Source organism: Lynx canadensis, chromosome C1 (genome assembly GCF_007474595.2).
Source record: "Lynx canadensis isolate LIC74 chromosome C1, mLynCan4.pri.v2, whole genome shotgun sequence".
NCBI lineage: Eukaryota > Metazoa > Chordata > Mammalia > Carnivora > Felidae > Lynx > Lynx canadensis.
Window position 1 is genome coordinate 24,654,140 of NC_044310.1, and position 22,814 is coordinate 24,676,953.

At 47.2% G+C, this 22,814-nt stretch overlaps 1 protein-coding gene across 3 annotated transcripts; it reads right to left on the bottom strand.

Moving 5' to 3' along the window:
* Positions 1-501: 501 nt before the first annotated feature.
* AK2 (adenylate kinase 2) lies at positions 502-21,156 on the bottom strand. Of its 3 annotated transcripts, XM_030323648.1 has the most exons (7): positions 21,002-21,144; positions 12,304-12,429; positions 9,988-10,098; positions 9,763-9,857; positions 4,806-4,878; positions 3,454-3,649; positions 502-1,419 (listed from the first exon to the last, which is right to left on the bottom strand). In XM_030323648.1, the coding sequence occupies exons 1-7, from the start codon at positions 21,098-21,100 to the stop codon at positions 1,415-1,417; spliced, it is 705 nt and encodes a 234-aa protein (XP_030179508.1). In that variant the 5' UTR covers positions 21,101-21,144; the 3' UTR covers positions 502-1,414. The 3 variants fall into 3 exon arrangements, with proteins under 3 accessions (XP_030179508.1, XP_030179507.1, XP_030179509.1); XM_030323647.1 differs by lacking the exon at positions 502-1,419 and having other exon boundaries at positions 3,277-3,649; positions 21,002-21,146; XM_030323649.1 differs by lacking the exons at positions 502-1,419; positions 3,454-3,649; positions 9,763-9,857 and having other exon boundaries at positions 4,807-4,878; positions 21,002-21,156.
* Between the last annotated feature and the right edge of the window lie 1,658 nt (positions 21,157-22,814).

Consider the following 22,814-nt stretch of genomic DNA (forward strand, 5'->3'; position numbering starts at 1 on the left):
AGGAATGAGAAGCACTGGCTTTCTAGGCTGTGGACAACTGTCCACTCAACAATTATCTAGCCCGGCATGAAGCAGATATTTTTGTATCTATTCGGATCCAACTAACATTTATCAAGAGTGTGCTGTGTGCCAGCCACCAAGCACAAAGCTTCTTTTTATAAACTTCATTTAATGCCAACAAGTCTGAGAAGGTGGCATCACGCCTCTCTTTTTTCAGACAAGGAAACAGGAGCAGAGTAAATGATTGGCCGGGATTCACTGCACATCCTCCGAGCTCCAGGCACAGCGCCGTCTCCACTAAGCCAAGCTGCCCTGTCCTCCGGTGCAAGGAAAGCCTGCATCTGAACTGAGGCTCAAGAGGGTGCGGCTCATCCTAAGAGCACACACTTGGACCTCCCTGTTTCGTGACTTCTAGTGACAAGAAGGCGCTTCCAAGCCAGATTCAGAATTCAATACCATCTTTCTAGCCGAGATCCTCTCAAAAAATGCCACAACATGGGATACAAATTTTTAACATACTTTATTGACTTAGTGGCCAAACAAGGCAGCATTTGGTCAGTTAAGAAAGGCACCTCATTGAAAATAATACATCACAGTGCTGACGAGTGATCCCAGTCACAGGATTTGAGGATGGTAAGGACAGTCTTTGGATGATGTTGCTTAGGACACTTGTTCATTTATTAACAAGAGTCCCTTCACACGTTGTGGATGGAAGATGGCAAGAGTGTAGGGATGCTGGGTGGCTGCTGAGAGCTGACCCGTAAGAACGGGTGGCCTGGTAAACAGTGGTGCACTCTTAAGGAGGGAGACCAGCCCTGCCTTCCCCACAACTGCAGTAAACTTGATTGGCTGAGCACACCGCCCCCATGAACCCCATACCCCCCCCCCCCCCCCCCCCCCCCCCCCCCCCCCCCATCTCTTTCCCATGTGGAGATGATCTTTTGATCTCATGGTGCGGGGAACCAGGGTCAGGGTCAATAGTCAAACCCTGTCTGTTCCAAGCTTTAGGAGAGACAGAACAGTTTGATTTCCTGCACTCTTAGGCTGGCAGCCCATGAGGTTCTGAGATAAAAGTTGAGGTCTTAGGGCATTGGCTTTAAAAAATATTGTCACGAATCCACAGTAAATCAAACTTCAATTTCTTAGAAACAATACTGCACTTCCCTATTTCTACTTATACACTCTAATCAGTTTAATTTCCCCCTTCCTCTGTACTCTTCCAGACTCCTCTATTATGTGTCAAGGAGATGGCCTCACTACCACATTGCTGCTCTTTGTTACTCCTTTTGGGCCCTCACCACTCTTCCCTCTCCATCCTCACCCTGACCACCCCTCCCCTCCGCCCAGCACCTAAGAGCAGGGATCACGCCGTGGGGTGATGAGCAGTGGTGCAGTCTCGCCTGGCCTTCTGTTACTAGGCTGAAACAGAGAGGAAACAAGAGAGAACAAAATGGGTTTTTAAAAACCAAGTAAATATCAGGGAAGGCTGGCATGCATGCCCCAGCAACCAAATGCATCAAACACTGGACATTTCTCTGTCAGGAGAAAGCTCTCATGCCCGCCGAGGTTAAGGCTCTGTAATTAAAGGAAGCAAAACTCTAAATCCTAACCACCCCCAAAAGGGCATATGTGTCCCACAGGATCTAGTTTCATCAGCAGCCCAAATATGCACATGTGAATGTATACAGATGGGTGACAAATATTTGAGCAAGGATCATGCACATCCAATTAGCAAACATTCAAAGACCTCAACTTTGAGGCCGAGTGCCTGCAACTGTCCCCAGTGAAAGGGGAATCAACTCCAAGGCCTATGAGGCCACCCTCACCCAGAGGACTCCAGGCCCCTGCAGACACAGCTCATAGTTTTGGTTTCACTCCTCTTCCTTGAAGTCATATGCTTCCCAGAAATGCCCCGTGACAGACTAGGTTTCTGTTCTGAATGGGTGGGGTTAGGTGACAGCCAGGGAAACAAGGCAGAGCACAGCTAGCAGGCACTCACTTGAACCAGACAAAAGGGAAGCAAGATGGCCACATACCCATGCCCAGCTTCCAGATGGACAGGGGACAAGCCCTCTGACAGTTCCACAGACAGCAGGAGACTCAGGTCAGATGGGGACGGGGACTCTAGAGCCCAATGCACCAAGTCGGCAGATTATGCTGGGGCAGGTGGCATTATATACTGGACCTGCCCCTGGTTTTCCAATGGCTTTTCCAGAGGCCACTGTTTTGTGGCCCCTAACAGTCTATGAATTCATCTGTCTGCCACAAATCAAACCAGAGCTCAAGAGGCACAGCATGGACCTCAGGAAATGCTTGATAGCTGAGAAGCTGAAGTTAGGAATACAAGTTGGTTACTGTCATAGGTGGTCTTATTTTTGGGTGATCTTTTCTTGGGGAGTTTGTGGCTACCACCATCATGAAGTCAGGGGTGAAGGATTAGATCTGGAGGGGAGAGAGTCTGAGTTTAAAAGGGACACATCTGATTTGGGTTTCATATCCTGGAGAGACCAGGTTTGAGTAAATTCTAATAAAAACGAGGCCAAGAATAGATCACCTCCAAATTACTGTTTTGTTCATACTTGGAAACTGAGGCGAACATTAAAAATGAAAACAAACAAACCTACCCTGGTCTCTCTTTGGGAAGTGAACTGGCTGTTCTCAGATGCCCAGCCTGGATGTTCAGAAGACAGTCTGAATTCAAAAGGACCATCTGCTTGGTTTCATTCTTTGGCAACAATTCACTTTTCAAACACAGGTCCCAAATGATCCCTACTTTACAGCACTGTGATGCAGATCACAAAAATATTCCGACTTGGCTTGGACCTTTCTATGGTGATATCCTTTCCCAGTAATTTCTGGAATCTGTAACGTAAATGCCTTTTGCCTCCCATTTAGGGACAAAATTAATGATCCACAGCCACACACTGACTCAGGTGGCTTTCCACTGTGGGGCTAGAAAGCAAGCAGAACTCTCCGCCAACAATCTGCCATCAGGAACTTTGGCCCTGCAGTACTTTACGTGATCCCAGACTTCCACTCAGTTACTGGAGATGGAATAAATACCATGAGGTTTTAGAACTGAGGTGCCTGGTAGAGACCCGACTTAAATTACTTTGGTTAAAAAAAAAAAAAAAAAATCAAGAGTATGGCTAAAGAAGCAAACAGCTGATAAAGCAACTTTGTCTGTATCTTAGAAAGAAAGAAGAGTGTCCACGTACTTAAAACCAACACACACACACACACACACGACAGATGAGATGAGAGTTGCACACACACTAACGATACATCAGGCAAGTGCTTTTTTAATCAATACATCAGATGGTATTCTTTCTGGCCTGAGGAAGCTTCCCTCTGCCTGCTCTGCAACCCCCACCACACCCTCAACAGGGATAGGAAGAAGACAGAAACTCCTTTTTTGGACCCAACGTTAGATAAACATAACCAAGTCTTTACATGTGGCTTTGGAGAAGGCCGCTAGGATGCTGGCGAACACGACATCGGGGGTCTGGGTGGCGTCGATGGTAGAGTGGATCCCTCGTTTACTGTAATACTCCACCAGTGGGGTGGTCTGAGTGTGGTAGGCCTCCAGGCGAATTTTCAAGGCCTTCTCATTATCATCTGATCGGCGGACCAAGGGTTCCCCAGTGATCTGAGAACAGGAAGAGGGCAATGAAAGTCTGGGACGGTTAGCAAGGTTTCCTTCTCTGATGCCGGATGCCGATTTGCGATGCTGTCTGATCCCCAAGTCCATCAGAGAGAAAGACAGACAATCTAGATTCCCCCCCACTAGAGAACTATAAAGACCTTTGCTACTCCTGGCAAGCTGGTCCCAGGAACAGACCAACCCGTCCAGAGAAGTTGGGGAGCCTGAGACAGCAAGCATGAGGAAAGGGGTTTGAGGGAGCAAGACGGGCAAGGCCTATCTCTCACAGCTTCTGCTTAGGCTGTTCACCCTCAAGAAAAATGCTTCCAGGATCAGAAGTGGAAAGTCAGAGGCCCCTGGGACCAGGAGAATACGCAATTGTAACTTCAGTCACCAAAGTGGTTGGTGTTTTTACTAGGGTGTCGGCCATCACCATTCTGAGAGTGGCAGGTGAAGCGAGAAAGAGCTCTGAATGGCAGAATTCCCAACCCTGTGAAATGTGACTAAGCTGACGTTATAGCTTTGAAACCTGTATAACCTGACAAACTTGTCTCAAGTGACAAAGGCAAACCCAGAAAATTCTTCCTACTGCATGTTCTAAAACAGACAGAATGGACTATCTATGGCAAATGTTACTGTGAACATATACGAGACCCTCCCTTTTACATCTTTAAGCAACTAAAGACTGTCCTAAGAACTCAGCAACGTTAATCCAGCCAAAATAGTCTGATTCTGTAGGATACAGCAGAGTCACCAGAAGAAGACATTCTTCTGAAGTAGGACCAGTCAACACATTTCTCTTCAATACTGTTCTCCCAGCTTGGCTCTACTTCTAGGCTTCCAAGCAGCCTTCTCCTGACATTAGTCGACCATTTAGGCCACCAAGATGCCAGAGAGGGGCTGCTCTGGACAAAAGACAGGTATAAACTGGGCACTGTGAAGCAGCCGGTGCTGGTATCTACCTCAAACAATAAACCACCTGGAGAGGTGCTGTCTGGATAGATGAGCCACAGCCCATGTGATTTATGTAGTAGTGATACTTTGCATGGTTATTAATATTGGTAGGAATAAAGGGAAGATGGAAAGAACAAAGAAAACAACAGAAAGAAAGGAAGAGAGGGGAAGGAAAGAAAAGGCAATTTCCTGCCCTGAGTTTACATACATCATCTTTCATGGGTTCCTTTGGGGGGTTGAATTCCTCGTGGTAGGAACGGCCACTCAGGGGGTGAATCAGCCTGAAAGACAGCAGATGAACATGAGTCAGGTTGCCTGAAAGTATCCCCGCACCCCAGAGGTCTCCAAGTTGACAAGCAGTGACAGAGAAGCCAGATGTGAGGACTTGTGCCCAGCACAGAACCCAGCTGTAGGCATCGCTTGCTTGGGAAGGTAAAGGGGCTTCCAGGAGAGCTTACACCGTAAGGAGTTACGTTTTCTACTCTGACCTAACATGGTCACTGAGTGTCTGGCTGCCAAGGATGGCCTAAGTGCCTAACTCATCAGGAACTCGGTGCTGGTCTCACACAGCCATTCATTCTATTCACCCAACAAACATTTATTTACTAAGTGCTTAGTCTGGTTTAGGCCTTACGCTGAATCCAAGGCTACAGAGCAGCGAGTCAAGATCCCTGACCACAAGCAGTGCTTATTTTAGTGGGAGAGACAATGGGGAAAAAAACTAAAGTACATACGATAATCCTTTAATCGAGATTTGTGCAAAGTGCTATGGCAGGACAGAGGACAGAGAACCTAACCGTATTTTCTATCGTAGTTGGTTATAAAAAGCAGGAAGGTGCAACAGGAACAACGTGTCCTATAGGTGCAAACACCACTAGTCGGTGCAGCACACCTCCAGCATCGTGTAGATAAAAGGCAACCCAAGCATCAGAGCGCAGTATGAATACTGGCACCAGGAGACACACTGACGCGACCAGTCACGGGGTGCCCAAGAATAAACATTTATTTGGCACTGAAAATCAAGCTGGTCACTCCATCTGTACCATGTTCCTGACCAGGAGTGGCTACACCACAGGAGCCCAAGAACCTCAGAAGGGAAGAAGGCAGGCCAAACACTGCTTGGCAGCCAGCACCTATCTGGTTCCCCAATTTTGTGCCAACCAAGACTTCCTTATTTAACTGATGGCTGCTCTCCTTGTGAAGGTCTGCTAAACCAGAACTTCCCAACGTTTTTCACCTCTTGGCAAGTGCAGAACAAAATACACAGTACTTGGGTGCCTGCCCCTCCGGAAGAATCCAGGCCTGCCCAGCCACTCTGATGGCTGAGGGGATTGATATCTCACCACATCAGCTGAGTTGGGAAGGTAAGTCTGAGTCAGACTATCAAAGCCTGGGCAGACACCTTTGTAAAACGTAACAGTGAATTTTAATGACAGCACACTTTTGAAGGGCCAAGTGGTCCATTTACAACATTGGTGGGGGCAAGGTGAGGCTGGGTGAAGAAGCTCTACTGAGTGGCCTGAACGTGCTATCATGTGACAGGAGGTCTGGCCCTCTTTCACCGGAGTCGCTGGAGAGGTTCCCTGCGTGCCTCCACTGGGGAATGGCATCCATTGGGAGACCCAGGGAGAGGCCACTGGTATCAGCTACAGCTTTCCTTTTGGGAAGGGCTGCGGGCATGAGACGTGGACCGTGATTCTTCACCTTCTGGAAAGCACAAGGCACACAGCAGCCAGGCTGCAGCACACACGACTCTTTTCCTCCCCACGTGCCTACATCACTATGCTTACTTGGACTCCCCCAGCCTTCCAGTTACATACAACACTCTGCTCCTTCCCTGCACATGGACTTCACTTTAAGGGGAATGCATGGCTTATTCCCCAGAGGGGAAATGAAAGAAAGTCCAAGTTCTGGAGGAGCCTGGGTGGCTCAGTCGATTGAGCATCCGACTTTGGCTCAGGTCATGATCTCACGGTCTGTGAGTTCGAGCCCCGCGTTGGGCTCTGTGCTGACAGCTCGGAGCCTGGAGCCTGCTTCGGATTCTGCGTCTCCCTCTCTCTCTGACCCTCCCCCGTTTATGCTCTGTCTCAAAAATAAATACACATTAAAAAAAAATAATTAAAAAAAAAAAAAAAGAAAGTCCAAGTTCTCAAAGTGGGGTTGGTCTCAGGACCAACCAAAACAGCTCTAAGAGCCACTGAGCCTGACCTAGAGGTGGGGGTGGCACTGTGAAGGGGATCAAGGCTGGGATTCTAGAGCCACTGCTGCCTTGAGTGTGACACTTCAGATGCCTGTTTTCTCATCCACAAAATGGGGATGGCTTGAGACATCAGGAGAGCCAACTGGTAGAATAATCAGGATACTAGAGAGCCAACACTGAATTAGTTAAAACCAAAATCCACCAACCATACATATTCAAGAAATAAAATAATGATTCATAAAATTGTCAGAAGTGAGGTCAGAGCTAATCAAAAAGATATTTACAGTGGGGTCCTTATGTCACGTTTAAATAAGAGCTGTATTTAACAGACTAGATCCTGACTTTTTTTTTCTTCCAACCATCAGTGCAGCAGACTAGGAGGCAGAAAGCAGGCTTTTAGTGCTAGTTCTGCCACTGATCCAGAGTGAACTTAAAGGAAACGCCTTTACATTCTGGCCTGGCCTGTCCCCTCCTCTGTGAGGGAGTGGGTCACATCACAACATTCACCCCCAAACTGAGAGACTGAGTCTTCTTCATCCTCTACAACAATCCTGTAGTTTGTTCAGAATCTCTGTTCCCCACCAGCCAACCCCAGTTGAAAGTTTCTGTAACTTCACGTGTGGATCAGAATCAGGCTCCTAGGTGGGTCTTGTCCATTTCTCCTTTCCCCCAATTTAGCCTGTATGCGAGGGCCAAACTAATGTTCTTACAATGCTGTTTCTGCCACACCTCACAGCTTAAGAACAACTCACGGGGGCGTCTGGGTTGCCCAGTCGGTTGAGCATCTGAATTTGGCTCAGGTCATGATCTCGTGGTTTGAGAGTTCGAGCCCTACAGTGGGCTCACTGCTGTCAGCGCAGAGCCTGCTTCAGATCCTGTCTCCCTCTCTGCCTCTCTTCCACTTGCACTCGCTCTCTCTCAAACAAATAAAAACAAACACAACAACAAAACAACCCAACCAACATCCCAAGACTCCTGATGCATCTACCTCTTCTTCATTTTGGCAAACCTTCCCCAGTCAAGCCCTATCCTGCCTTTCTAATAGCGCTCACTCTACGACTCAGCCCGCCAGATCATTCCTCCAACTCTGGACAGACATTCTGCCACTAGCCCCATTCTCCCGCAACCTATACTCATTCCTGCCTCTACTCCCTTCCCAGGAAGCCCCACTGAAATCCCCTCTACCCAGGAAGGTCAAGTTGACACTATGAAGCCCTTCCTCCCTGCTCCCAGGCTTGCTCCTTAGGACTACCCACTGTGCTAAACAGCTCGGGTTCCATGTATGGCTTATAGACTCTCTGAGGTCAGGGATGGGCATATTGTTCTTCCTTACCCTTGCCTAGTCCCCTGCCCCTGAGTCTAGTATGTGCCGCACACAGAGCAGGCACTCAGGAAGCTGGGCCGATTGAAGCAAAGGACCCCAGGGTCAACTGCTAACATCTGCTTTGTACATGAGGGCCCCCAGCCCTGGTAATGTGTCTTCCTATCAACCTTACCACTTGTAGGCCTGCATCAACTTTGCCTACTCTGTGCCAGTGGGGATGCAAAAACCCAAAAGTTCCTGCACTGAAGGCGCCTATGGAATAGCTAGAAACGTGAAACCTAGACATTTGGATAGAAAATTAATATAAGGTGGATCCCACCATATCTAATAAAGCCTCTCAGGAAAACACCTGTAACACTCACTCTGCTGTCTGTTTACATGTCTGCCTCTCTCCATGAAGATACAGACTGCAGACGCATGGAAAAAATGTCCAAACTCATTAGGAAATCAAAGCCATAAAATTTGCAAGAAAGCATTTTCCCTCGAATTAAACCCCAACATTTACATGTACTATGACGGTCACAGCATCAATTTAGTAGTAGACATCTAAAAAAACCACAACTGTACAACAATAAGGAGACAATTAAGTAAATGATGGCTCATCTACTGTGAAATACTGTGCAGCAATTAAAAATAATAGTTACGGATGTCTGGTTCAAGTTGGTAGGCTGACCATCTTCCTGAGACTCCGATAAAATGACAAGGGATATAAAAGCCATAGCCCACGATAAAGATGAGAATGGGAGGTCTATTAGTGGCTGAGAGCTTCCCACATATTTCTGGAAGGCGAGAAGCAGATGGCAGAGTGGACAGTGAAATAGGGTAGAGGAAACTGTAGCCTAAAGCAGTGGCAACCTTTCAGAGCAAATGTGTTCAGAAACAGAAACAGAAACAGAAACATTTCTCTGTTCAATATTGAGAACGAGTACTTTAAAGATTTTATATATTCTTTTTTTTTTTTTCTTTTTAAGTAAACTCTGCACCCAATGTGGGGCTCGAACCGAGAACTGCATGCTCTCCCGACTGAGCCAGCCAGGTGCCCCAAGAAACAAGTACTTTAAAACGAAACATGTAACAAAGAAATAGTGCCTTTGGCTGAGACGGCTGTACCAGGAGCAAAATGTTCCTCCATTTCCTAAACTTTGCGTAGGTGGTCATATTATTTTCACAATTAATACAAAGCCTATAGCCAGGTATGGCAACTTCCAATGGAAAGCAGATTTCAAAGAGCCCTGAAATGGAAGTAACCATGTAAGGAGTGTAGTATTTTGGAAGCACCTACTGTAAGCAAGGCTCTGAACTGTGCACCTCATGGTATCCAAAATGCACCACGGTTCCTCGCAGCAGGTGGTATTAACCCCACTCTATGTAGGAGGAACCAGCCGTGGAGAGGCTAGGAAACTTGCCTAGGGCCGGAGTGAAAAGGTGACAGGACTGAGACACTGTCTGATTTCAAATACCTTGCTCTTCTTTCCACATATCCCCATCCCACGCCACCACATCAGTGGATGTCACCAAACGAGACCAATGCATGTTAAAATGGCATTAAGCTGCACGGCTGGGGTCCGGTAAAAGCAGCTCTGGTGGTCTGACGAAGCTCTGAGGAGGCAGGACCAGAAGGGACCTTCAGAGGACAAATACCTTCCTGTGATTCTTCGGATGAGCAGAGAGTCTGGGATGCTGAATTCAACCACCGAGTCAAGCTTCTCTTTCCTCTTCTCCATGAGGCTGTCAAGCTGTAAGAGAGTATGTGGCCCACCTAAGCTACCAGAGCTTGATTGGAGCCATTTCCCTCAAAGGAATTAACAGATAAAGGGCCAAGCCTTCATCTTCATGCAACGGTGACACAAAATGCAAGGCACCCACCATTTCTGCCTGCCTCACAGTCCGAGGGAAGCCATCTAGAAGAAAACCATTTTTGCACTGAGGGGTCTCCAAATTCTTCTCAATGAGCTCCACTACCATTTCGTCGCTCACCTGGAAGTCAAGAACAAGACAGCCATGGGTTGAAATCTGTTAATTACATGACATGAGCCCATCTCCAGGCCCACTAGTTTGTGTCTATACAACCTGATTACTAAACAGCATATTCTTGTGGCCCCAGAGAAGCAAAAATCTGAGCAAATGTGGAATGGCTCCATTTGGAAAATTCAGTTTCGTGATTTTTGTGGCTGCCATATACACATTCTCTTCCCTTGAGATTTTCCTGTATAATCTGGGTGAAGAAGAGGATCCCACTCGCTGTCACCTGAACAGAAGCACTCCATGTGTTAGGCCCTGAGGCCCTCTCCAGACATTAATCAGAATCCTTTCCATCTGGGGCGCCCGGGTGGCTAAGTTGGATAAACGTCTGACTCTTGCCTTCGGCTCAGGCCATGAGCTCACAGTTCATGAGTTCAAGCCCTGCTGCAGGCTCTGAGCTGACAGCGCAGAGCCTGCTTGGGGTTCTCTCTCTGCCCCTCCCCCACTCACATATTCTCTCTCTCTCTCTCTCTCTCTCTCTCTCTCTAAAATAAATAAACGTAAAAAAAAAGAAAAAGAATCCTTTCCACCAGATAACAGCTCATCAGCAAGCAGTTGTCCTCAAAGCACAAAAAAGGTGAGGGCTTATGGCTGAGTGCTCACCTGAGGAGGGTGTTGACCAAAATGCAGAAAGGGACCAACCTTCCATTTCACTGTTCTCATTAGGTTAACAGTTAAGTGGGCCAGGCCATCCTGGACATGAGGTAACAAAGAAGGTCACTGAACTGGCAAGACTGGGTCAGAACCAAGGAAGTGAGGCTCCAGCCCAACAGACTTGTAAGCCTCTCTAAAAGCCCCAATGAGGACCCCTCCCAGCTTTTGAAAACTGGTTTTCCTTCTGAGCTTTCATAGAAAGAGAAGTTCTCTACCAGTATGACAGTGAAGGCTGCCCATCTTGGTAGCCAATGCTCTTATCTCCCGGGACCAGCTGTGAACTTGGGGACAAAGTACGAGCTGTGTGACTAAGTAAAGGCCGGAGATAAGTAATCTCATGGCGATATCCCAATTTTTTCTCAGTACAAGATCTTCTGCCAAGACCCAAAGTCCAAAATATTCGGCTTTCTAGCTTAACTCAACATTTCACAAACACGAAGGGAAAGAGCTAGAAGTAAAGGGGCAGGTGGGCAGGCAGGGCACCACCGGATACGGCTACCGAATCTCAAAGCCTACCAGGAGGTATCTCAGGGATAAAGGCAAAACCCAGCGCCTTCCTCAACGAACATTCTAAGATATGAAAAGACCAGAGGGCCAAGTACGAAATGACTTTAAAAAAAAAAATGTCTATTTATTTATTTGTTTTGATAGAGGGAGAGAGAGAGCACATGTGCAGGGGTGGCGGGGTGGTATACCTCAAGCAGGCTCCACGCTGTCAGCGAAGAGCCGGACGTGGGGGCTCGATCTCACAAACTGTGAGATCGTGACCTGAGCCAAAATCGAGTCAGACGCTTAACCAACGTCACCCAGGTGCTCCACAAAATGACTTCTGAAGGTGACTCCCGGAGGCCAGGTCCCAGAATAACTCAGTTCCAACTAATCTATGGTGCTAATCAAAGAAGATTTAGTAGATAATAGATTGTAATTGTCCAATTAGATCAACTGGACTAAAGCCCCAAGAAAATGCTATTATATCCTCCAAGTAGGAAAAATTACTTGTTAATCGCCAAGCAACTCCTCTGTTAGAGACACAGGAACACAGAGCCGCAAAAATAGAGTTAAAACACTCTGTGGTTTCCCGTGTCCTCTCTTGGATACATGCTTGAGCTCTGGCCTAAGGATGGCAGTTTAATTTCTGGCTCTAAAACTTGGGGGTATTATAAAATGCATCAGCACAAAGGAACCTCAAGAATATGGTGAATAAAATGCATGTCACAAATTCAGAATGAACCAAGAAACTCGCTCCTCTAAACATTCATAAAGTGTGCCGGTTTGTTAAAACACCCCACAGCACAGGGCTGTCCGACAGAACATTCTACAGTGATGGAAACACCTGTGCTGGCTAACAAACGTCTGAAGTGTGGAGAGTGAGACCGAGAAACTGAATTTTCAGGTAAATTAAGTCTAAATTAATCTCCACGGTCACATGTGGCCGGGGGCCACCAAATCAGGCAGCGCAGATCTAGACGCAGGAAGATCAACCTTCACTGGTACCACCAAACCTACCAGTTTCCCGGCATCCATAGTTGCCTTCAGCTTTTTTCCCAGTTCTGAGCCAGAAGCCACCATGGCCCTCAGCATGTCCCCAGTAGCCAAATGGCAGACACAGAAGTTTTCAGCCAATTTGGGTGCCTGTGGAGGGGAAGACAAAGACCAAGACAGGGTTAACACGGCAGGCCGTGGCATCAGACTGCCTGGGTGTGAACCTGGCCCTGTCACTCATTGGGTGTGTGAACCCTGGCAAACGCTGACTTCCTTACCTACAATGGAGATAAGAGCACCTTGTATTATACGTAACATACGATTATAGGGTTATAAGAATTATATGACGTAAGGCATGTAAAGCACTTAGAACTGCAACTAGCACACAAGAAGCGGGTCATAAATATTAGCTACTACCACTAATTCCACTAGACACACACTACTGACACAAAGGCCTCAGTTCATAAATGGGAAGAATAAAAACAGCAGTACCAGTCCTTCAGGACATGCGAAGTTTATTTTTACTTATTTTTTAAATTTCCTTTAATGTTTATTTATTAAACAAAAAAATTTTTTTAATGTTTTATTTTTGAGAGAGAGAGAGACACACACACAGAGTGTAAGTGGGAGAGGGGCAGAGGGAGAGGGAGACCCAGAATGTGAAGCGGGCTCCAGGCTCTGAGCGATCAGCACAGGGCCTGACGCGGGGCTCAAACCCATGAACCATGAGATCATGACCTCAGCTGAAGTCAGATGCTTAACTGAGCGAGCCACCCAGGTGCCCCAATTTTTATTTTATTTTTCAAAGATTTTATTTTTAAGTAATCTCTACATCCAAGGTGGGCTTGAACCTACAAACGTGAGATCGAGAATTGCACGCTCTACCAATTGAGCCAGCCAGGCACCCCGGCTGCTGTGAAGTTTAAAGGAGTTCATGTATGTAAAGCACTCAGCACAATGCCTGGCATATAATGTGTTGAATGAGCATTTGCCAAAGGAATGAATGTGTGCGTGTCAAGTACTGTGGCCACGGGCCTGGGAGGCAGCTGGGGCAGGGTGGAGTGCAGGTCTCCCCCAGGCAGATCTGGCTTTTCTCCTTTCCTGTTAGTAACAGGGGCTCAGTTTCCTCATCTGTTTAAAATGAAGGCAAAAAGGCCCCATTTCAGAAAGTAGCTCTGAGGATCAGACAGGATGCATAAGAAGAGTATTTGGCAAACAGTACACACTTACATAGTAGTTTTAGGAGACAGTATAGCCTTTTGGTTAAGAGCTTGGGATTCAGGGGTGCCTGGGTGGCTCAGTCAGTCAAGCGTCCAGCTTTGGCTCAGGTCATGATCTTGCGGTTCGCGGGTTCAAGCCCTGCATTAGCTCTGTGCTGACAGCTCACAGCCTGGAGCCTGCTTCAGATTCTGTGTCTCCCTCTCCCTCTGCCCCTCCCCCGCTCGCACGGTCTCTGTCTCTCAAAAACGAATAAACGTTAAAAACAAAAAGGCTTGGGATTCAGAGTCAACATACCTGGGTTTCAGGCACCAATGGCATGTGACTCGAGAAAAATGGTATTACCTTGCTAAGTTTCAAATTTCCTCTAAGTTAAATGGAAACAGTAGTTGTACCTCCATCACTGGGTTGATGGGATCAAATGGCACATGCACATAGTAAGTACGCAACTAGCTAGTACTGTAACCCCTGCCCAGATTCCATGTTCGTTCATACAAAAAGAAAACACTGATGCCTCTTCCAAGAACCCCGCTGGCAGCCAGGAAAACAAGAGATACGGACCCTGTCTTCTGTGAGCTCCTGGCTGGGTGGACAATACGTCAGAATAAAGACGAGAATCGGAAGCCACTCTGGACAGTCCAACGTTGGTTGTAGTGGCACCCCCCACCCCTGCAGAACTTACAAGGAAAGGAATCAGTTCAAGAAGCTTGACACTTAGCTTTTTGGTTCAACTCTTTTATAAAATAAGTATGGCTGGATTCTTAATTTTTTTTTTTTTTCAACGTTTATTTATTTTTGGGACAGAGAGAGACAGAGCATGAACGGGGGAGGGGCAGAGAGAGAGGGAGACACAGAATCGGAAACAGGCTCCAGGCTCCGAGCCATCAGCCCAGAGCCTGACGCGGGGCTTGAACTCCCGGACCGCGAGATCGTGACCTGGCTGAAGTCGGACGCTTAACCGACTGCGCCACCCAGGCGCCCCTAAGTATGGCTGGATTCTTATTCAAACCAGTTCACTGGGAGTTTTCTTGTGATTCATGGGCTGACTCAGTTCAAGCAAAGAAACAACTTCATAGCACAATGGAGTCCAGCTGAAGAAGGCATTAAAAACTACCCTTCAGAAAACCAGTGAGGGTGAGGACCCTCTGGCAGTGGAAAACCTGGTCCTCCAGGCTGGCGTGGTGGCCGCAGACCCAGAGAACTGAGCTTTTCTGCCAATCTTTTCCGTGGTTGTTGAAATTCACTTGGGGGAACATTTTGGAGATCAGGCTTGTTCAAGGCGAAAGGCTGATGAAAACACCAGAGAAGAGCTGTAACCACAGAACCTGTTCTATTTTTATACCCCCCCCCCCCCCGACTGCGGGATTCTTTATGTGCTGTTCCAGAGGACTGGATCCTACAGCTGTGGCTGTGTGGGAGAACACTCCACGAGGGAAGACACAAGTGAGGCAGAAGAATAACTCCTTCATTCTCTGCTGGCTGCACGGGAGTCAGTGTGGTGGCAAAGAGCATGGACTGTGGAATCAGTCGGATTTACAAAGGGATCCTGGCTAAGGCACTCAACAGCTATGTGACCTCGGGCCAGTTACGTAACTTCTCAGCATCGGTTTCCTCACCAGTCAAATGGGGATGTCTGCTGCATTGGGCAGTTGTGAGGATAAAATGAAAGCAGCACCGAAAACATCAGACACACAGTAGGCATTCAATAAATAAAGGATCTCTCTCCATAGTCGTTCTCTTTTGCATTACTCTTTACTTGTGAATGACAGAAGCAGCCTGATGAAATAACTGAATCGTATGCCCCTCAACTTCAAGCTTATGCTTTAGAGTACTGCTTCCACTCTGAATCACCTGGGGGTGCTGCTAAAAGGCAGATTCTGATTATATAGGGTAGGACCTGAGCATCTGCATTTTTTTAAATGTTTGTTTTTTGAGAGAGAGAGACAGAGCACGAGCGGGAGAGGGGCAGAGAGAGAGAGGGAGACACAGAATCCGAAGCAGGTTCGAGGCTCTCGGCTGTCAGCACATAGTCTAACGCAGGGCTTGAACTCACAAACTGCGAGATCATGACCTGAGCCAAAGTTGGAGGCTTAACTGACTGAGCCACCCAGGTGCCCCGTGAGCATCTGCATTTTTTTTTTAAATTTTTTTTAACGTTTATTTATTTTTGAGACAGAGAGAGACAGAGCATGAATGGGGGAGGGTCAGAGAGAGAGGGAGACACAGAATCCGAAACAGGCTGCAGGCTCTGAGCGGTCAGCACAGAGCCCGACGCGGGGCTCGAACTCACGGACCGCGAGATCATGACCTGAGCTGAAGTCGGACGCTTAACCAACTGAGCCACCCAGGCGCCCCACATCTGCATTTTTAAGAAGCTTGCAGGCCTGGTTGTGCTGTTGGCCCCTGGACCACATTTGCTGCTGAAGCCCTGAGACACCTGTGTCTCACTGGCCATGGACCAAGAAATAGGCTCATCACCTCTGCGAGAACCCTGCTGGGGAGGGGGTAGGCTTCCAGGGTGCATGGATAAGAAGGGCTAAAACCACTAGGGAGACAGCATGGCGGTTTAATGTTCTCTGTTTCCAGTGTATTATCACAGTCATCTGGGGCACACGCTAAAATTACCAAGGCAGGCCCACCCTTAAAGTTAACAGCTGACTGGTTCTCAGGCACCACCCTGGGACTCCCATGCACCCTTTGAGAAGCCCTGGGGCAGTGGCACAAGATGGGGTTTTTGGTGGTACAGATCTGGGCTGGAAACTAGGATCTACAATCTCCTCATTGTAGCCCCTTGAACAAGTTATGCAGCCTTCTTAAGGCCTCAGTTTCTTCATCACTAGAGTGCAAATAGTATCTACTTTCAGAGCTGTTATGGGGATTTAATAAAAATGATGTATATAAAAGCATTCAGCATAGTGCTTGATACTTAGTGAAATAAAGGGGAAACTATCAGTTGCTGAGATCTGACTTAATCTCAAACCCACATGTTTTCTCACCTTGAAATTATCTTTCTGCCTGCAGTCTTTCCCACTCCCAGGTCTAGTGCTCCTGAATAAGCAGTTGTAATCATCTCCTAAAATACTACTGGGCATGGCCCCCAGCTCCCCAACACACACACATTCAGATGCCTTCCATGTCTCCTCAGTGCCACAGAGGAAAAACGACAAATATTTTAGCCTAGCACTCAGTGTCCTCCACAATAAACGTCCTAATCCTCCCAAGCTCTTCAAATTTACCTCTACAATCCCCTGTATGTCCAGCACCACTGTACACAGCAGCTCTATGTATGACACCCGAATACATAACACAAGCATCTCTGAGGACCTTGGCTCTTCTCTGTGCAGGAACGCCCTCTCTCTTTCCTCCAGTGGTTTAAGCTCTACCCTTCCCTGCAGGCAAATTCTGAGCCTATTTCTGCCACCAAAAGTACTCCCAACTATCCCTTCTTCCTCTGATGAGGACTCATATCAACATTAGCTAACTCTGAGTGTTTGCAACATGCCAAGCGATTTTTCCATGCGTTGTTCTACTGTATTTAGTATGTGTAATACACAACAAACCCATGAGGAAGAAACTATTTTTATCTGCATTTTATAAATGAAATTTAGAGGCTAAACTGCCCACCATCACAGAGCTAGTAACAGCAGAGCGGGCAAGCCCCAGCTCTTACCCATGACACTATGTGGCCTTATTAGAAAATAACAGTAACAACCCACAGAGCCTTAGTGGCTGTCCTGGGGGAAAATGTGTGTGTGTGTGTGTGTGTGTGTGTGTGTGTGTGTGTGTCTGGAAGGGAGCACAAGGACTTCACCATTATGTTTCCTGATATGGATGTAGGCTACACAAATGTAATTGTGAAAATTCACACTGAAAATTCAGCAAGCTGCTCACTTATAGTATTTGTACCTTTCTCCATGTATATTATACTTCAATAAAAAGTTTTTTGAAAAGCACAGACACCTGTGTTTGAATCTCAGCTCTGCCTCTTAACTTACCATGTAACCTCAGGCCGGTGATTCTCTGAGACTATTTTCTCATCTATAAACTGGGGATAGTATTACCAACGTCACTAAGTGGGTAAGAGGAAGAATGGAATATTCTCAACAAATTATGGTTCTTGAACTACCCTAGCGTTTGTGACCCTGAACTATCCTAGCGTTTGTCAGGGTCACTCACCCGATACTTCCCACGTGGTACTTTGTACTAGTACGCATTGTTTGCATGCGTGTTTATCTCTGCCTCAACACCTAGAACAGTGAAAGATGGTGAATCTGCTCAAGAATCCGTCATGAGTTCAAATGCTGCCTTTGCTACTTCTTTATAGATATCCTGGGAGTAAGATACAGCTTATGGGCCTCAGTTTATCAGTAAAAGGCATGGATAACAACAGGACCTACCTCCTAGGGTTGTAGGATTAAATCAGATAACACACGTAACTTCTTTGACTCGGGGCCTGTCAGAGAACTGGGCAAAGGGGGACTATTTTAGTATATTGTATCCTCTGGGGCAAGGGCTGCTCTCTGCATCTCCAGCACCAAAACCATCAAACACCACATGCACAGGGTAGGAGAAAAATCGAACCCAGGGCAGGAGACAGCAACAGAAAGAGCAGGAGCTTTGGAGCCATTTGGACGCAGGACCTGCCAATTACTTCCTAGGTAAACTAGAGAACTGTCTCTTGGAACTTCAGGTTCTCTAACTGTAAAAAGGGAACACGAGCGTGGGTCTTAGAGAGGTGTTGTGTCACTGCACGGACACAGCTGACAGAGCCTGACCTGCACAATGGCAGCTGACTGCTTGCACGTGCCTGACCATGAAGAACTGGTATAAGTTGGACACATGGAAAAAAACTGTGCACAGGGGCAGGCAGAGAAAACAGGAAGCACACCCCGGTTATGAGATCTGGGAGCTGCTTTAAAATACTCTGTGAAGACGGGGCACCTGGGTGGCTCAGTTAAGCGTCCAACTTCGGCTCAGGTCATGATCTCACCGTTCGCGGGTTCGAGCAGCTCTGTGCTGGCAGCTCAGAGCCTGGAGCCTGCTTCGGATTCTGCGTCTCCCTCTCTCTCTGCCTCTCCCCCTCTTGTGCTCTTTGTCTCTCTCTCTCAAAAATAAATAAACACTAAAAAAACATTTTTTTTTAATAATAAAATACTTTGTGCAGAGAAGTGGATGGAGAAGGAATGGCCACCAGCTGATGGTTGCTGGGGCTGGATAATGGATACATGGGGACCCACTATGCCACCCAGTCTTCTTTTGGGTATTCAAATTCTTCATTAAAAAAAAGTTAGGATGTATCTGTAGGCTAAATGCTGCTGCCACTTTGCACTACCTCTGATTTATGAACACTGTTGTTTTTTTCAACTCCATAAAACTACCACCACCAGTATTCCTATATTTCCACCTATGAAAAGAATGGTGTACAGACGTTAAAGAACTTGTGTTTCCTCAAGTCCCAAATACCTCTCCTCTACTTCCACAAAGCCTTCTCTGACCAACGCCCCAACATACGCACACCCTTATAAATCAGCTCATAAGTATAAAATTCTTCAAAACTTCCTGAATACGTTACCCTTTACACTGAAATACATCCGAGTTGGGGGGAAGGGAAACGTGGCATTAAGACGAAGGAGGGGCACCTGGGTGGCTGAGTCGGTTAAGCGTCTGACTTCAGCTTAGGTCACGATGTCACAGTTTGTGAGTTCGAGCCCGTGTCGGGCTCTGTGCTGACAGCTCAGAGCCTGGAGCCTGCTTCAGATTCTGTCTCCCTTGCTCTCCCTCTCTCTCAAAAATAAACATTAAAAAAAAAGATGAGGGAGTCAATAATTATTGAACACCTACGATGTGCCAGGTGATCATCTAGGCACCTGGGGGTGCTTTACACATGTATATTAATAATATGATCTTCCAATATTCTTGTCAACTTTTTGGTCTACGTGAGTAAGGACCCTATCAGTCTTGTTCACTGCTCCACCTTCAATGTTTGATGTTCACGAAATGTTTAAGTAAGATAGATATCGCCATTTTTCAGGTGAGAACATTTAGGCTCACAAGTTACAAAGCTTGCTAGACTATAAAACCCTCGTCTCAGCACTGGGATGGTTGCTCATTACACAACTACTGAAATTATTAACTTCCATATGAACTAAGAAAAAAGAATTGGTGATTTGAGCTACCCTGTTTATACTCAGTCACTCACAGCAAAAGTCTGCAGAGTCTGGACTTGCAGACTCAGAGTCTAGGCAGCAGTTTCCTAATAATGAATGGTGGTGGCAACAGGAAAGAGGAGACTTCAAAGTTACTGAGGACAAGAGGATTAGGGAACAGTAGGTTCCAAGGATCAATCAGCCCCAGCTATAGAGAGAAAAGGAAAAGTGGTTGTTCTTGACCTAGTGCCCAGAGTCAAAAAGCATTTATCAGGAATGAGCTGAATCTTCCAGACTTCCTTTCTCATCACCCACATTAATCTATGTCCTTCATCCATTTCCGACACCATCAAGTGCCAAATTATGTTCTGGGTGCCAGAGGGGTCCCAAGAATGAGTAAAACAAGATCTTTTCAAGTGCTAGGAAAAGTGGGCACAGAGCTGTCCCCAGAACACCATTCACTTAGGCGCTCAGACTTTCAGGAATTCCCTCTTTAGGATCTAAGAACAAGCAAGAACTTGTGGCCTGGCGGGCAATGCCAGGGACCTTGAGCAGGAAGGGGACATTGGTAATCCAACCTATGGGCTTCCAAATCTTAAACGAGATCATAAATCCCAACCCTGATCTATGGATCCATTAGAGCCCAAATACCAAGTGAGGACCCACAGTCTGCTAAGGCAGCAGGTAACTTTAGACTCCAATCTATCCTAGAGCCCCATGGTGCCTGAGGTTTGAGACTGCAGGAAGTCAATTTTGCTATTTTCAGAAAGCGACCTGACCTCTCTGGGCTTGTTTTCTTACCTGTACTTTGAAGTACCTTCTCCCATTCCCCCAACTTAACTGGCTCAGGCAGGTCATACCTCACTTCTCTCAGTGCTCCTAATCAGCACAGGCCAGCTCCCACTCTGCCCCACGTGCTGGAGATGCTCCTCCGCCTGGTCATTAATCATTACAAGCAAGGTTCCCCTACACGGGGTGCCTGGAACATAACCCTGGACAATCCACTCCCCACATCGCAGGGAATCTGGGGTCCCTGACTCCGCTCAGATGTAATCAAGATGCCTCAACTCAAGGCTCACCCTACCGCTCAAAGCCTCTCAGCTTCTAACCCTATAAAGGATCTAAATCAGTCCTTTGATCCCCCAACATGACACCTCAAGCCTAGGTGCCTCCAGAACTCTAATTCTAACTCAGACTTCCCCGACCTCCAATTGCACCCTCTCCCAAAGGCCTTACCAACACCCCCACCCCCTCCCCAGGCCTAAAGCCACGGTCCCGCTCCAGGGCGATCCGGACCTCGGCCGTCCTGACCTTGGAGTTCCACCGGCTCCATTGCCAAGCCCGGCCCTGCAGCTCACCTGGGTACCCTTGCCGGCTCCGGGCGGTCCCAGCAGCACGGCCCGTATGCCTTTAGGGCACTCTGGGGCCGGTTCGGCCGCGGGGACGTTGGGAGCCATGGCCGCCGAGCCTCTCACCGTTCAACCCGCCAGCACACACCTCGCAGGTCTAGCGCTTCCAGCCTAGCGCGCCGCGCACGCCACGCACGGTCCGCTCGCGCTAACACTGGTCCGTCTCCACGTCCGTCAAGTCGCTCCGCCCGCCCCGGAGCGCGACGGACACTTCAACTCACCAACCGTGTGGCGATACTGGGGAAGGCTGCTTTTGATTGGACAAAATCAGTGAGAATAAGGAAGGGGCGGGCCATCTTGGACCGAGGGGGGTTGGGGCGCCCAGCGGGTGTGCGGAGTGGGCGGGAAAAAGTGAAACGAGACCAGAGGCCAGGCTGGAAGTTCCAGGTTGGCTTTGACAGTTAATGATACCGGCAACCCCGGTGAAGTCCTATGAAATTGCCTGTAAGAGTGCAAATGGGCGAAATCAGTCTTACAAGACAAGTTGATAATATGTATCCAATATCCTTTGGCCCAGCAACTACACTTCCAGGAATTCAAAAGACATAAAGATATGCGTCAAGATTTGTGTAACAAAGATATTAATTGTAGCACTTGTAACAGCCAAAAAGGCCCAAATAAGCAAACCAAAGAACAAAATAAAACAAAAACAAAGGCAATATCCCAAATGCTCAGTGAGAGATAGGTTAAATAAATTGCAACAAATTGTATACTGAATCCCCCCATTGTATAAAATATTTAATCACGTGGGAAAATGTTCACCAAACAGGATACAAAATTGCAGTTACAACAAAATCCCAATTTTGAGTTACAAGTGAAGATCTCTATACACTGTGATTACAGGAGCCTCTCCCCTTCTTTGTGCGTTAAAAAAAATTTTTTTTCATGTTTATTTTTGATAGACAGAGTATAAGCTGGGCAGGGGCAGAGAGAGAGGGAGACACAGAATCCGAAGCAGGCTGCAGGCTCTGAGCTGTCAGCACAGAGCACGACGCGGGGCTCAAACTCAAGAGCTCAAACTCAAGAGCCGTGAGACCCGAGCAGAAGTCAGACGCTTAACCGTGTAAGCCACCCAGGCACCCCTTTGTGCATTTTTACATTTTCAAAAAGCTCTGTAATTAATTCTATAACAAACAGATACTACTTTTATAGTAAGAAAATAACCTTTTTAAGTCAGGAAAAGGTACTTTTTCTCAAAAGAAACGACCTTCTCTTGGAGAGGAAAAGAATTTCTACAGCTTTTTGGTGTGTGAAAGTTTCATCCGCACCCCCTATGAAGCAATCCCTGACACCCTGGCAAGAACAGCCTCCAAGGGCCCCTTTGGACCTTTCGTCAAGCGTGTTGATTATGAAACACTCTTGACACAGGACCCTAGCAACTCATTTCCTGTACCCTGGTAGTGATTCTGCTCTCCCTTCAGCATGGTCTCTTTCTTCTCTTTGGCATCACAAAACAGATTAACATTCATTCCACATCTGCACACTGGCCTTCTACAAGGTGCCTGACCTTGAAGGAGGCAGAGCTTCTTAAACCCATTTTTCAGGAAAATATGGTTACAGTGGTTAACCCAAAGCCACACAGTGGCAGAGTCACAATTAAGAGTGAGGCTGATTTAAGGCGCCTGGGTGGCTCAGTCAGTCAAGTGTCCAACTTCGACTCAAGTCACGATCTCGTGGTTCATGGGTTCAAGCCCCATGACCGGCTCTGTGCTGACAGTTCAGAGCCTGGAGCCTGCTTCAGATTCTGTGTCTCCCTCTCTGT